This window comes from Gymnogyps californianus, chromosome 19 (assembly GCF_018139145.2).
Source record: "Gymnogyps californianus isolate 813 chromosome 19, ASM1813914v2, whole genome shotgun sequence".
In the NCBI taxonomy this organism is placed as follows: Eukaryota; Metazoa; Chordata; class Aves; order Accipitriformes; family Cathartidae; genus Gymnogyps; species Gymnogyps californianus.
Genome location: NC_059489.1, coordinates 14,040,846 through 14,057,161, shown reverse-complemented (window position 1 = coordinate 14,057,161; position 16,316 = coordinate 14,040,846). Strand labels below are relative to the sequence as shown.

Here is a 16,316-nt window from a genome sequence, read left to right as displayed (position 1 = left end):
CCCGCCCCCCAAAAAACAGTTTTCCAGTGGAATATTTTTTTCTATCAGCTTCACACTTGAAGGACTACTGTATCATTTTAATCTGATTCAGGATGCTGAAAGCGGAGCTAAGCACGAGAGGGCACACACAGAAATACAGCCACTGGAGACTTGCCGTGCTGAAGGCTGCATTAAAACTACTCAATTTAAGAGCTACTAATGGGCCTGTCCTTCACAAACCTCATCCTTTAAAAAAGTCCTTTATCATCTGGCCTCCAGAATATCCCGTGGGAGTGAGTTTTACAATTTAACACAAAGTTTGTAACTATCTGCTTGTTTTAAATGTGATGCCCCCAGCTTCCTTGTGCATTCCTAGCTCTCGTGCTCTGGGAAACACCGAAATAATATTCCCTGTCAGCCACCTCGCTATCCCCTCTCCTGCTGCACAGTCCGTTTTGGCCCGTTTGAGATGTGTAGTTTGTCTTACATCCTCCCCATTTCCTGACCCAAACCATCTCCTGACAGCTGACCTTGCCTTTCTGGACACTCTTCTGATAATCGCCCACATCTGAGACTGGTTAGATGGTTTCTTCACTGGCATCCTCAGTCTCCCTGGTGCTGCCCTAACAGACTGCATTTCAGCCCAAATTCTCCTTTACCTCGTACCACAAATCAAGCTGTTTGTTCCACTTTTTTCGAAGCTCAGGAGCTGCAATATGGCATGTGGCTGGCTGCCTACTTACCCAGAAATAATCACAGTAGCTCCACTCCGAAGGTTTCAGCAACTGCTGCTCTGGCATTACGTCAGGGTGGGGGAAAGTCACACAGTTTATCTGTAAAAAAAAAGCAAAAGAGAGTTAGAAGGTAACAAAATTTAGCTGTTGATGAGAAATATGCAAATGAAAGGTTATATACACGCGCTTCCAATCAGAAAATCCACAGTGAATGCATGTCAGCAAAGAAAAATTGGTTGTTGCATGGAAACAGCAGCTAAGTATTCCCAGAAAGCTCCTCTGAGCAAGCAAGAGTGTCGGCTCAGAGGAAAATAAACTACTCATTTCACATGAGGAAAACCTGCTTGATTTGGAAAGCACCACACAGGGAGTTCTGCTAGATCCCTAACAAATTGTGGTAAAAATCCTGACGTGAAACACCCTGAGCACGCCCTGAACACAAGAAACACTGTGAGCAGCAGAGAGAACTGAAGGCACTATCGGCATATCTCATCAGAAAATCTTGGCTATGTTAGTCTCTTACAGAATTACAAAAAAAGGTGTTATTTTTTCAGTGCACAGCCCTTCCATCTATCCCAGAGACCTTTTCAGATGAAAGTGATGCTCCCTGCAAAAAGGAATAGGGGCTCTCTAAAGTCAGCTAGAGTTCAGTGCACAAAAACCACAGCAATTTGTGAGACAGGACTCATAAAAAAGTACAAGTGCTCATTAAGTTATTGCAGTAGAAAATGTGTCCTGATAAAAGCACAGTGGAAGCGAAGAGCGTGACAGCTACTGCAGAATGTGCTGCAGAATAACTCTGGATGTAGTTAAGCCCTTCAGGGGAAGCATCAGCAAGAGTCAGAGCTCACTGCCAGTTCATAATGCTTGCCTAAAATTTCTGCTGGGCAGGCACACTAAAAGCAGTCCCTCTTACCGCACCCGCAGGTTCACTGGACATTAAGAGTACTTGTGTATTAACCCAGGAACCAACAGAAACTGGGGATGGAAGACTCACAAATGTAACTGTGTGGTTTTGGGGTTTTTTTTGGATCAGTTAACATTCACAGGAAATCCAAAAACAAAGCTGTGGGCAGGGTTAGCACAGCTGCATGGGCAGACCTAAAGGTAGTGCTTACACGCAGTGAATCTGCGTTTGGGCTATTCAGAGAGGATCAAAAAGGACACAGTAACATGCTGCAAAGTGCTAACACAGTGTAAACCCACCATGCTAGAGCAATGCAGACAAAGCCTTTAGCTGACACAACTCTGTTCCTACAAACCCACATTGGCTCTGCTGCTGTCTGCCCATGCTGAAGTTTCAGTGGCTGTCCTGTATGTAATGCAACAGCTTTCTCCACTCCCCTTCTCCACAAAAATCACTCTGTCCAGAGCTTCCCTAGTCCATTTCAAAGCAGGCTGAGGACCCTGTACCTACGGTGTCTTTGGCTGTCACCTCAGCTAGATCCTAAACCATGCCTCTTCTCTTCCAGCTTCCTTCCAGCTCCCATCGGGCTTCAATCTGATCTGCAGGAGGTTGGAGACCAGGGCTCTCACTTCACCATCACTTTGCAGGCAGCAGCCATGTGCCAGTGAGCCCACATCTCCAGCCAGAGCCATCCTCCACCGATCACATGGTCCCAACAACAGACAACAGGAGCTGTTGAAAACACCTCCCCGTTCCTTCACATTCCCCATCAGAAGTGCCACGCATCAGGAGTTACAAAACATCAGCTCAGTTCAGAGTGGGATGGCTGCACGACAGATGTGCTAGTGCTCACCTGTCACCACCACAGCCTCCAGCACGAAGCCCCTCCATGAGGGACGTTTCACTGAGAACACCTTCTGTCTCTGCTAAAGTCTTCCTCTCCTGCCTCTTCGCTGTCAGCTCAGTTATGTCAGGACAGCACCGCAAGCTCATCTTGCCCTGTTTTTTTGGTTAGGTAGGTTGGGTTACCTTCCATTCTCCATTCAGGGATCACCAGATCTAAAAGCCTGCGAGCAGATCCCATCGTCGGCTGGAAGCAGCCCAGCCACAGGAGAGGAACTGGCACCTCTCCTCTGGGCGCAGCCCGCACAAGCAGGGGTGTGCAGAGCTGCTCGTGGGCACTGCAAAGCTCCGGCGCGAGGGGCTGCCCATGTGCACTGGCTCAACACCCTGTTAGGAGACTCCTCTCACCCCTGCCAGGAAGCTTCACAACTGATCAGCCCAAATGTCTTTAAAATACCAGCTAGAAACCTTAAGCCAAATTGCTACTTTCAGACAGCGTCCGACAAGCACCGACCTGGACCAGTGCTGGACTGGCACACAAGGGCAGACAGAGAAAAGGCTCCAGTTCGCTTCAGAGATCACCAAATCCCTTGCCACTGCTGATCACGGGGTGTGCTGGTACCTGGGCATGCCTCTACACTGTCACAGCCACACACTATTTCTCAAATAACGCAATATATTGTAGTTTCACCTTAAAAAAATGAGATGGCCTCAGAACCTGTGCACAATTGCTCTGGCACGTATCATAGCAGGCGAGCTGCTTCCCGTGAGTGAGCAATGCTGCCACTCATCCTCCCAGAGCAGGGGAGATATGGGAAACAAAGTACTGTCAGCAATGACAACGTTATAGGTAACCATGTGAAGGTACGCGGTGTCAAGACAGGTTTAAACAGCTACTGGCTTTGAGGATTTCTGGCTTTGATGCTGCATTTCACACTCACTGAACAAAAATTTGGGCGACAGCCACAGGTCACTTGGATGCCAGCCCTTCCAGACTCTCCAGCATCTCCAACCCCCCCAGCAACTCCAAGCCCTCCAGCATCTCCATCACCTGAAGGCCCTCCAGCCTCTACAGCCCCTCTAGCCTGGCAGCCTGCATGAAACACAGCCCTGTGCACAGCTCACCATGTGTGCTTACACAACACACCTCATGGGCATCCAGGACAAGGTGCTGCCTCTTGAGAGCAGACTGCCAAGCTACAGGAACTCGGGATTTAGCTCAAGTTAAAAATAGTTAGTGGCAGAAGGCAAAAGAGGTAAAGAGACTGCATGGAAGTTTAAGGGACACTGGGAACGATTCACATCTCCACATCAGGAGCACCAATACTGCAGTGGTGAAAGCAGAAGCTATTCTGGTTTCCACCTATCCTCTTACTGGTCGTCTTCCAGAGAATGGCTAGGAGGTCCCCTGTGGAAACATACTGCTGAGTGGAGTTTCATGTTGCCCAAGACGACTTATTTCAACTGAGAAAAGACCAAATGCTTCCTATGACGACAGCAGTGTTTTCAAGGCAGATTTCTAGGGCCCAACATTGTCACACTTGATAATGAGAAGGGGGAGGAATAGGCACCTCCTAAGTGTATTTTGCAGTCTTTACCAGAAGACTGGGCATCACCGCACTGCGCACCAGGACACAGAGGTGACGTGCAGCAGGGAGCACGTACAGTGGCACACCAGTTGTTCCCTGCAGCTTAAAAATCTGCAAAGGGAAACTGCAAGGGAAATTCATATTCCCTGCTAGAAACAGCACCTGTTTCACAAAAGCTAAATCTGTGTCGGTTGGAAGCTGCTTATTAACTTTAAGACTCTCCATTACATCACTAACGTCCTGAAGAAATAAAACACAGAGTCACGGGAAATGCCCACACTCAGACTGGTGAAGGTGTCCCACTGTGATGGACCGAACGCACTGCACAATGTCCATGCACGCAGCAGGAAGAGGAACAGTGAGTACACATGTCAACAGGTGATGAGAGTAGGGTTAATTCACGTGTTTCTCAAAGAGTATCATCAGACTCAAAGTTTTATGAATAAATCAAACATTCGTCACTTCTCAGAAGCTTATACTTAATTGTCTAGAAATGATGCTGAATTGTCAGGAAAAAGTCATGAGGCCATTTGCGTCTAGTATCAGATTTAAAAGGAAATTGGTGTCAGAATTAAAAAAAAACGCAGAAGCTTTTGCAATCTTAAAAAAAAAAAAAAAGGATTATTTGTGTGGTAAACAGAACCTACAGTTTTCTACAAAAAGTCCTGGAGGGGGCATGAAAATTTTCGAAACTCTAGAAATATTACTAAAAATTATATACGACTGCATAGGAAATCTTGTGACTCTTTCTTTCCTTTCATCACCACAGATTTCTTATACTTAAACAAGAGCTCTTGGATCTGTATTTCTGAACATTTCTAAAACCTCTCAGGGTTTCCCAGCAGGGAGGGGAACACCAGGCTGGCACTGAGCACGACATGGCCGCACGCCAGTGGTGGAGTGACCACATCTCCCTTCCCCCACAATCCTCCCTCTGAAATGCTCCTTTTCTTGTTTCTAAAATCAAAGACAGCTGAAAGAAGGCACTCTAGTTCACCAGCTTAGTCCCCTGATGAGCTTTTTGACTAATGCTAAAGAGAGCCAAAGCATCTCGCAGTGACGTCCTGATGTTTAACCGCATTAAATAGCTCTGTCAGTCCCACAGACAGTGATGCCCCTTCCCCGCGCGAGAGACCACCCCTCTCACTAATCGCGAGGGACCACTGCTCTCTCTAACTGCATCCCTGACAGCCGGTCAGGCTACCTGCAAGACCCAAATTCAAACAACAGGATGGACCACTGTAGTGCTAATCTCTTTCAACAACACTTGACTAGCCAACAAGGCCTGAACAAAAGTGTGCAGAAGCTGACTATTACAGCTGTAATTGCCAGTCAGAAACAAATCAAACTAAAACACATATCTCAGCTCATGATGGAGTCACAGAACTTCAAGAGAAAACAAGGCATTATGACCCGCATTACACTTGCACAGGCTTCACTGGGACAGCCGAGGTGATAATCAGCCTCACCATGATATTAAGTCCTCATCCAGCCTCTTCACTAATAAAAATAATGGCTCTTGTCAGCTTGCAACAAAGCAAAATTAATGACAAGACACCAGCAATGCGTACTCGAAGTACAAGCTAAGCAAACATGCCAGAGGACAGCAGCCTGTCCTTCCAGCTGCCTCTAGACACGAGTGGCACCATAAAACCTGTGTGAGAGAGCCACTGGATCGCTGAGGCTGGAAGGTGGCACACATGCTGTGAAAAACATGGTGACAACAAAGCTTGGAGTGGCGGAGAAGAAAACCAGACAAGCAACACAAACTGATGCATTTCTCTTGACAAGCCTGCTGTGTACCAAACTCAATAAATAGATTTAAATACTTTTGCCTGTATATTGATCGTGAGCAAAAGCATTTATACTCTCAGCAGCTAAATATTCCAGTTGGTGTTTCACATGACTACATCAGCAGTGATGGCAAAATGAGCTGTTTACGTTGTAGGTGACTCTTGATTATGTCTGAGATGCAAAAGGGTGACAGAAGAAGAAAAGTCACAGGGAGGCAGGTGAGCGCACAGGATTTTCACAAGAGCAGTGTGCACAGGAGCAAGAAACTTTGTTGGGTTGGACATGCACATTCATTCAATGGATTTCAAAGTCCTCTGGAGGCTTTGAAGTTGCTACCAGCACTCACCAGTAAATGATACATTGCCAAGCAACATGAATAAAACAAGAATAATTTCATCAAGGCTTAGATAATCAACTACGTGTTTATTACATAAGACACTACGTAAATAAATGAGCAGACATCGGGTGAGCTTACTGTGCCGTGCTAAAGTGACTAAAGCGGGGCAACATTCTTGCTCATTTCTTTAACTTAAAAATGCAGATTATCTTTCCTGATTTCTGCACATTCACAGCACCTTAAACACAGCACAGCTGTGCCAGATTGCCTAACTTCAGCATCTGCTTTACAATTTCAGCTGAGACCCGAAAAGTACAACAGCCAACTCCACTAGATGTAATGAGTTCACCTGCCAAATGGGACCCTTTGGGCAAAACAGCCAAATGCAAAGGCTGGAGGAGGTCTCAGAAGAGCTTAAGCACAGACAAAGGCTTGGGCAGTTTTAACTCTACCCAGACAGGGAAGCCCAGGAATGCCTAGACTGTGTCTAGGTAGCTTCAACATCATGAGTTTGCAGGCGGTTTTAGCGCTGGCAGGGTGATGCTGCACCAACAGAAGGGGAGAACAGACAACTGAAGTCCCGATCCTTAACAAAGTCAATTGATACACTTCCTATTTCACACGGAAGATTCTGCCAAAAGTGTTTAGGAGCCCTCTTTATTTGGTCTATCTGTAGAAAGGTCCAGAGATGATTTGGTCAGTGCCTGCCAAAGCAGGGGATTTCTGACAGTTTCTGCCATGCAGTCAGCCCCAGGGCAGAAGGGAGAATGGTGCTGAACGTGCAGCCTCATACTGTGTTCATTACATTGTGTCAGACGCAGAGCACAGCAACAGAAAATACCAAGTTACTGCACGTAGGCTCCCCCTCTTCCCATCTGCACCACATGTTCATTTATGTGTCCAACATAGGCAATACAAATGCCAGCACTTTCCAAGTCATGCCATATCTTGACAAGGCACTAGAGCATTCTTCAGAAAGAAACGCACATTCAGAAATACCATATCATCAGATAGGTTTCTTGCTCTTCATGTGAGACATAGCTCTGTCCCTGAGTTGATATCCCCCTGTACCTTCTCCATTTAACTCTCCCTCACCTATGGTAAAGGAGCTTCAGCTTCCACAGGAACTCACGGCCAGAGACACAGCTCTTCAGGAATCAGACAGGAAACCATCCAGCCTAAAACTAATGAGTGCACCTTGAAACTCACTGCAAAATCAACACAGACCACAGACCTGCACTGCTGCTTCCTAAGTGAGCATCAATAATTTGTGCAAGCGGCAGTTTCATAACAGCCTCTGATATAACCCAGCAGGGTTTTCCCCTCCAAAGAGAACAGACAACACAGTGTTGGTAACATTCATTTACCAAAGAGAAAACGTCACACCCTTCTTCTTGTTGGGTGCGTACAGGTGAGAAATACTCCAGCTCCCACCTGCCTTCAGGATTTCCAGAAGCCGTGCTCCCAAATGGCTATCTGGATGTACAAGAGGCAGATGCATGCCTAGGAAGATGGGAATGAACTCCCACCCCTCTGCTGAAAGCAGTGAAACAGAGACAGCTGGGCTGCAGCTGCTGGTCAGGCTGGACATCACCTGATGTCCGCAGTTTGAGTATCACAGGATTTGTTTGGGGGGAGGTTTGCTGGACTGAGAGCCCCAAAGTTAATCACAAAATTCCCCTCTGCAAGAAGAGGTTCTGCCTGAGCACTGCTACAGACCAAGAAAAACCATCTGACAGCAAGCTAAGGACATGCCCTGCGGCTCTGTTAACCAGAACATCCCAACGTCAGCTTGAGTGGCACTGAACAAATATAACCTCCTAGGAGACAGGAAGAAAAATTACATTGCTTTACAGTTTACACTCGGTATGAGAATGTTGTTTTTCACAATGCTTCCTTGATGCAGGCAATGGCTTGGAGCAAACAGCTGTTAAAATTAGCTTGTTTTTGCCTGTCTGATGCATTGTACTTGAAAGCTTCAGACTTCTGTTGGAGAAACGCACACCCAGTGGTCCTGATACAACACACACTTTCTTGCTTTGCAGATGCTACCAGATGGCACATGGGCCAGCAAATATGAAGTGAAAACCACCCTCAGTGAACAGCCTGAGTCCTCACCCTTGTAAGCAGCAAGTATTTCAGAAACACAAATGCTGTCACTCTTGTGCTGCGCCCTGCAACCCAGTGCAACCCACCCCGGGACCATGTCTCGTCCCTCTGGACTTGATGTTCAGCCCATGGTTTGCTCCTGCCCCTCCAACCCGGGTGGGCAGGGGGCTGCGTTAGGCGGCTCAGACGCATTCCCAGCCCCAGCCACCGCGGCCCTGGAGGCCCTGCAGCTGATTCCCCAGGACATTCGCAAATCTGCCCAAACCAACAGATTTATACTTACTTCATGACATGCCAGTCTCTCAATACACTAATTAACAGTAGCAACACATTTTTTATTTGTAACAACTGATTTTGATAACCAAGTAAACTACTGAAGATATTTCAGGGTTTTTTTCCCAGAAAACTGTACCTATGTGGCAGTGACTGACCTGCACTGCAGTCAGAGACACCTGTACGTGCTCCTTTGGAACCCTCGTCCCTGTCTCCAGAAATCCAGGGAATCGTGCCCACTGATGGATAAATCAACAGGCTGCATGTGATAATGTATACAACAACATCCTCCTCGTAGTAACAGTTAACAATGATGTATAACATTAAATCATTCCTTTTCTTCTTGTGGATTTTATACCCTGCCAATGCTTGCAGCTGTAAGGATGTTTATTGCCTCTCCTTTATCACTGCAATTCATTTATCTGCTCATTTATCTTCTTTATTATTTCCTTTTAAATAAACCTTTCTATTCCCAGCCACTTTCATTAATCTGTTTTGATTTCCTTCCTGTTTTTAAACATCTGTCCTGCACTGAGGAGTCCAGCAATGCAAACTGTGTTCCAGATGGGGTCACCAGCCATACAAGAGATATTAATGTCTGTCAACATGATACTGAGAACACCCTAATTGAGTCAGCTATATTAATTACTAATATTAAAAGCAAATCTAAGATTAACTTCATACTGAAACCTAAAATTTTTGCCTATACTTCCCATCAGAAATCTTCACTTGGACACTCTGGTCTGGCACAGGAAAACACCTTCTGGCACATCTTTGAGAAAAAAATAAAGATTCTGCCCTGGCAGAGCAATGACCCATCTCCTCAGTTCGTATTTCTCTACCCTTTCAGTGCTTCTCCAATACAGAGGCTGTTGGAGGGGGGGCTGCTACCAGATGGGGAAGGTTTTTCAGGACACCTGGTTCACAGCCAGCACCTCTGGAGCACGCGTGTTCCCCTTCCTCGGTCTGTCCTTACCTCCTGCTCACCCCAGAACCACCAGACTCAAAGGGAAAATGATACTGGAATTCTGCCCAGGACGGAGATCCCAAACCCTCCCTGGGCCCCTGACTTACTAGTGTTTAAACACCAAAATTACTGGCGGTGGAGGCTCGCCCGCCCGCCTCCCCCAGCCCGACCGGCCAGGCGCCCGAGGATGCCCGACACGGAGCCCCCGCCGCCCCCGGCGGGCACCCCCGCCCCGCTCGGCCCCGCCGCCCCGCCGGACTCACCGTCAGGCTGCTCTCCTTGCTCTGCCGCCGCGGCGCCGCCGGGGACCCCGGGGCCTGTGGAGACAAGCGGGGCGCATCGTCACGGCCGCTCTCGGAGCCCAGCATGGCGAGCGCGGGCCGCGCGGGCCGGGCGCTAGGCGGACCCCATGGCCCGGCGCCGCGGCGCGGCTCGGCACGGCTCGGCACGGCTCGGCTCGGCTCGGCGCGGCTCGGCTCGGCTCGGCTCGGCTCGGCGCGGCACGGCTCGGCTCGGCACGGCTCGGTTCGGCTCGGCTCGGCTCGGCGCGGCGCGGCGCGGCTCGGCTCGGCTCAGCTCAGCGCGGCTCAGCGCGGCTCGGGGCGGGGCTGCAGGCGGTGCCGCCGTCCCCCAGGGCCGCCTCCCCTCGCCGCCGCCAGCCCGCGCGGCCAATGGCGGGCCGGGCCGGGCCGGGCCGGGCCGGGCCGAGCGGCGGAGCCCGCGCCCAGGCGGGCGAGGCGGGCCGCCGGCCCCACCGCCTGCCTGCCGGCCGAGCCCTCGGGGGGGGCCCCGGCCCGGCGCTCCGCCTCTCGCCTGCGCCGCGCCGGGCTGCGGGGCTTGGCCGGGGCCGAGCCGCGTGGCCGGGGCGGTGCGGGCGCGTCCCGGCCCCGGTGCGGTCCTGCCCCGGCCGCCCTCGGGCTGCCGGCTCGGCGACAGCGGGAGCTGATCCGCAGCGCGCGAGTGCGCCCCTGGCAGCAGTCGCTGGGCTGTGCCGAGGACTCCAGCCTCGTGTCCCCCTGCCCCGGCACCGCGTCCACCGCAGCCGCGGCGGAGACGAGCAGGGCCGGACGCGCGGGGCGGGGTGCGCTCCCGCCGCCCCAGAGCGGCCCGCTCCCTTAGGGCCACAACCTGGAATTCGACGTCCCGCTGAAGTCGCAGCAGCGGCAGCGTGCCCAGGGCCGGGCGCCTGCGGCTTCGCGCGGGCCCGCTGCTGGCCTGCGCAGCGCCGGCTGGCCGGGCTGTGCTGCTGCTCCCTTCGTGGCAGTTGTGACAACCTGAACGGGCAGCATTGAGCTGCTCTCTAGGAAGCCGTAAACAAGGCCTGGCCCTGCGCCCAGCACAGTACAGCTCCGTGGTGTTCTCAGTTGTGGCTTTTTCCCCCTTGACCTGTTTCCAAGAAATGTGGCTGAGCTTGCCTGAGGGATCTTGCCAGCGTTTGTTTGCATGATGGCTGCTACCCAGGTCTAAGAAAGCATCCTGGAGAACGCCTGGGAGCTGCTCTGCAGCAGGAGACAGCCTGTGCCAAGAACAGACAAGGAGGCAGTCAAGGCAAAGCAGCTTGGGATGGCCCACAACAGGCAAGTAGGAGAGGGACTGGCCAAAGTGTATGAGAGTTTGAGGGTGTAGAGAACAGCTTCTTGCAACCAACAGTTTATGGTCAGATGTTTTCCTTACTAAGGACTCTTCTGCAAAAGCAGCCACAGCTCCCAGGAAAAGCAGGCTCCCAAGCGGGCGTGGACACAAGCTGCTCTTAGAATTAATGGCACCAGCAGCTAGTCATAGATTCAAAACTAGTTACAGGTTCAAAGCAGGAATGAAGCCAGGACTTCAGTTTGGAAAAACCTGTAATAAAGGAGCAATGGAAAGACAGTATCATGGAGGCTGTTGAAGTGAATTAGAAAAGTCATGAAAGGGGTTTTTGTCAGTCTGATGGTTGAGTCAGCTGAGCAAACCGGTGCACAGCAATGGACTCCCCATGTATCTCAGATGTGAATTTGAACGAAAAGGTGGCTATGAACCTGAGTCAGACTCAGCGCCGTAAAAATGGAAAGTGGCAAATGTTGTTACAAAGGAAGTTCTGGGGGAGTCAGTTAATCTGACTTGTGTACCAAGCCAGCTGCAAAAACATTGTGAATCAGATACCTTGAGAAATGAAACTTTTTGCACAAGGATTAACATAGTTTTTTTTAAAGGAAGTCACAGCCTGCAAGTTTATTAGGGTTCTCTGAGGGGGTCACAGCAGATGTGTGGACAGGGGTGTCTGCTAATGCACTACATCAGTTTCTAAAACACTTTTGACCTAGTTTAGGTGCCCACATGCTCTGCCTCCAGCCTGTGCGAACTGCTCAGAGAAGAGGTAGCACAGGCAGTTAAGTGCAAGATGTTTCATGTGGAAGGAACAGGGAGTCCAAAATGCTGGACTGTATCATGGGAGATGGCATGAATCCACTGGTGGGGAAGCAAAACCAGAAATGCTGAAACAGCACACATGAGGGCAAGGCTGAAGGCCACTACCTGGGAGGCAGTGGGCAAGAAAGTGGGTTGAGGCAAAGAGGGACAGTTGGCAGACAACACAAAATATAGACCAAGAAATAAGGAACATCAGAGGGATGCTGAGAGCAACAGGCAACCCAGGTCAGCATGGCAGCAGCACACAAATCAAACATGCATTTCACTGGGAGCATTTAAGGAGTTACACTGCAGACGAACCTACCAGTTAATACAGAAATGAAACAGAGAACTCAGGTCTGGTACCATCGGGGGAAAAACGCCAGTGGGCAGGGAAGCACAACCCAACGGGAGTGCAACCCACCAGTTATTCAACTGTTGCTTATTTGGCAGGGAGTGAAGAGTTTCATGGGAGGAGCTGGAAGAGGGCCCTGTGCTGCATCTGCAGACCTGCGGGGAAGACTCTCCCAGGGATATGAAGTGGTGCAAGAAAAAGTGCAGGGATATTTATTGAAAATTTGGACAAACAGGCAGGGGAAACCGGCTGTCCACGGCTCAGTGTCTTGAACACTAGCCCGGGGTGATGAGATGGGTGAGGCACAGGCTATGTAAGGCACAGAGGAGGGCCTGTAAAAGGACATGCAGGAATGGATGAAGTAATTGAGAAAAAAGCTTCGGACAAATTCTTTGTGAATACTGTCTTTGGGAGGGAAAGCTGGAGCTGCAAGAAAATACAATGAGATACAGACATGGGCAGATGTGCAAGCCTAGCGAGAGGACTGTGCTGGAGACAGGCCCAGGCTTCAGGCTGGAGTGGCAGGAAAATTTGTAGGGTTGTTAATAGTGACTGAAGTGGCCTGGTGGATTTTTCAGAAAGGAGGGATAGGACAAAAAAATCCAAAGTATCTTGGCATTTTGTACTGTTTTACCAGTTGGACACAAAGACTAACTATTCTAGATGCAACAAATCTGTCTGATCTGACAGTTTCTAAAAGAAAATGCCTTTTGACCTTCTGCCCTGGGCAGATTCCTAAACTACTTAAGTGAAGACCCATTTATTCTTGGATACCACTGTTTGGCTTTTTCCCCAAAACTTACCTGGGGGTCCCCACTGGCTTTTCGGAGACTCATATGACCAGAGTCGAGCTGGTGTACCGGAGTCCCAGAGATGTGGTAGCCATTCACTGTAAGAACAGATGGAGAGTTAGCAGGCTTGCTGCTGGTAGCAAATGAATAATTGCACATTTTATAAAAACTAATCACATAATTGAATATACAGATATAAATCACAGTGCCTTTTTTGAGTCACCAGTGTTCACTGCCTCCAGCCTAAGAAACTATGGATGCTTCTCCCCATCCCAACAGGCTGGCAACGTGATGTGTCAGCTCCAACCCAGAAAGACCCCAGAACCAGACTCTACAGAAGCTCAGCCCATGGGCCCACTCCAGCCTCAGGATCCTGCAGCAAGCTCCTATCAGGAGTTATGACCGGAGTTACTGAGCTGGAAAGAGCCAAGAGAGACCCTCAAACTCAAAACAGTTCCCATAGCCCTGTTTGGTAAAATGATGTGTTTGAAGAAGTAGGGTCTGTTGTATTGGGTTTGCTTGGCAAGGTTTTGGTAGTAGGGGGGCTACAGGGGTGGCTTCTGTGAGAAGCTGCTAGAAGCTTCCCGCATGTCTGACAGAGCCAATGCCAGCCAGCTCCAAGACCGACCCACCGCTGGCCAAGGCCGAGCCCATCAGCGACAGTGGTAGCGCCTCTGGGATAACATATTTAAGAAGGGGAAAAAAAACGTGTGCAACTGCAGCCGGAGAGAGGAGTGAGAAGATGTGAGAGGAACAACTCCACAGACACCAAGGTCAGTGGAGAAGGAGGGGGAGGAGGTGCTCCAGGCACCGGAGCAGAGATTCCCCTGCAGCCCGTGGGGAAGACCGTGGTGAGGCAGGCTGTCCCCCTGCAGCCCATGGAGGTCCACGGTGGAGCAGATATCCACCTGCAGCCCGTGGAGGACCCCACGCCGGAGCAGGGGGATGCCCGAAGGAGGCTGTGACCCTGTGGGAAGCCCGCGCTGGAGCAGGCTCCTGGCAGGACCTGTGGACCCGTGGAGAGAGGAGCCCACACTGGAGCAGGTTTGCTGGCAGGGCTTGTGACCCCGCGGGGGACCCACGCTGGAGCAGTCTGTTCCTGGAGGACTGCACCCCGTGGACAAGACCCACGCTGGAGCAGTTTGTGAAGAACTGCAGCCTGTGGGAAGGACTCACGTTGGAGAAGTCTGTGGAGGACTGTCTCCCGTGGGAGGGACCCCACGCTGGAGCAGGGGAAGAGTGTGAGGAGCCCTCCCCCTGAGGAGGAAGGAGTGGCAGGAACAATGTGTGATGAACTGACTGCAAGCCCAATTCCCCGTCCCCCTGCACTGCTCGGGGGGGAGGAGGTAGAGAAAATCGGGAGTGAAGTTAAGCCCGGGAAGAAGGAAGGGGTGGGGGGAAGGTGTTTTAAGATTTGGTTTTTATTTCTCGTTACCCTCCTCTGATTTGATTGGTAATAAATTAAATTAGTTTTCCTGAGTTGAGTCTGTTTTGCCCATGACAGTAATTGCTGAGTGATCTCCCTGTTCTTATCTCGACCCACAAGCCTTTTGTCATATTTTTCTCCCCCGTCCAGCTGAGGAGGGGAGTGATAGAGCAGCTTTGGTGGGCACCTGGCGTCCAGCCAGGGCCAACCCATCACATATGTAAAAAGCACTGCTTTAATGGAGATGGGCTTTTCATGTCAAGAAAGCAAGCCTTGTAAGATGTTTATGGTTCATGTATACAGCTGTAGGTTGCTTTACTTTTGGAATATACTGAGCAAAGAATAATGCTCAAAGTAGGGTAAAAACAAGATACACAACTACATTACAAATCCTTTGGTCACAACAAAATGCGCAACCGTCGAGCATACTTCCCACTCAGCTCTGCCAATAAAGAGGGGCATCAGTTCGAAAAAATTCTATGAAAAACATCCTCTAGACTGCATTATTTGCAGTCAGCTGGTAGCAATGGCCTTTACATTTATCACTTTTTATTCTAGAGTAATTTTTGCTTTGCTTTGTCTTTCTGCAGTACCCAAAGCTTTTCAGTACAGTTATGCAGCTGATTCTCTGACTTCATTCCCTGCAACTTCAAGTCAGGACAGAGGTGAAGTGGTCAACCCTGTAGCTACCACATGCTAAAACGCCTCATTGTGTATGTGTACTCTGCGTGGAAGAGCTACAGCCAGCTCACGTTCCTCTGCAGCTTTTTGCTTCCCCTGTCCTGGCAGAAAGCGGGACTGGGAAAGGCAGCCTGTCCTTCCCTCCCGGAACCGGCAGCCCCGCTCCTCGCTGGGCCACCATCTGCCTCCATGCTCCAAGGAAGGAGCCATCTCAACTCTGAGCAGACGCTTCAGACAACTGGCCAGAAGATGCATCAGTAGGGAGACAACAGGCAAGAAGATGTATCAGAAGGGAAAGCCCCACCATGGTTCCTCTGCTACACTCCCATGACTGTGTACATTAAGTATACATCCCATGTAATCACAGCATTTTCCATTGCTCTGCTGAGTGGTAGAGAAGCAGATTCACCCAGTGCAGTGGTCAGGCACAGCATCAAACAGTACCTGCAGAACTCTTCTGTGACACAGGGCTCTTTGGAGTCCCAGGCACGCTGCTTGGCCGCTCCCAGGTCGTTTCTGTTGAAGGGAAACATCAATGTAAGTGTGATGGAGGCCTTGCACACACACCAGAGTTACATCTGTTACACACGTACAAATGGGTCTGACCCTCAGTGTTCTCTGAAACAGGTTCTCACCCTGTGAGGAAGGTGCCTGCACCTCCCTGCACTTCCCATCTCCTCCCATCTCTTTCTGCTGTCGCTCCCCAGCCCTGGCTCCCTTGGCAGCCAGCTGGGATGGGTGGAAACAGAGCAGACTGAGAGCTGCATCACTGGTTCTTCCAGTGCAGGTCTGCCCCAGGGCCGTGCCTGGCAAGAAAGCAGGGATACAGCTGTAGCACAGATCACTGCCTGTAAGCTGCTGCCACGATCTGTGCAGACAGCCTTTCCAGGGGTAGCTAAATCGAGCTCAGGCCAGGGTCCTACCTGCAGCCCACTGTGGACACAGAGACCTGCCTGGCCACAGCAGCTGCAGCATAGCCAGTCGTGGCCCTTACCCTGGGAACAAGGACGAAGCAGTGGCAGTGCCTTTGCCCCTGCTCTCTGCATGAAAGGCAGCTGTGAATGACTCAGAGATGTGGTTTTAGTGACATATACACAGACCATAGCATTATTTTCCCTCAAAAAAGCTACGTCCCTGGCAAAT

At 50.3% G+C, this 16,316-nt stretch overlaps 1 protein-coding gene across 1 annotated transcript in view; it reads right to left on the bottom strand.

Moving 5' to 3' along the window:
• GAS7 (growth arrest specific 7) overlaps nt 1-16,316 on the bottom strand; it is a 107,918-nt gene that overhangs the window by 31,860 nt on the left and 59,742 nt on the right. Inside the window, exons 3-7 of the mRNA XM_050908303.1 lie at nt 15,627-15,689; nt 14,016-14,033; nt 13,079-13,164; nt 9,796-9,849; nt 723-812 (exon numbers count right to left, since the gene is read on the bottom strand). Coding sequence (XP_050764260.1) covers nt 723-812; nt 9,796-9,849; nt 13,079-13,164; nt 14,016-14,033; nt 15,627-15,689 — 311 coding nt within the window. The remainder of the gene's footprint in view (nt 1-722; nt 813-9,795; nt 9,850-13,078; nt 13,165-14,015; nt 14,034-15,626; nt 15,690-16,316) is intronic.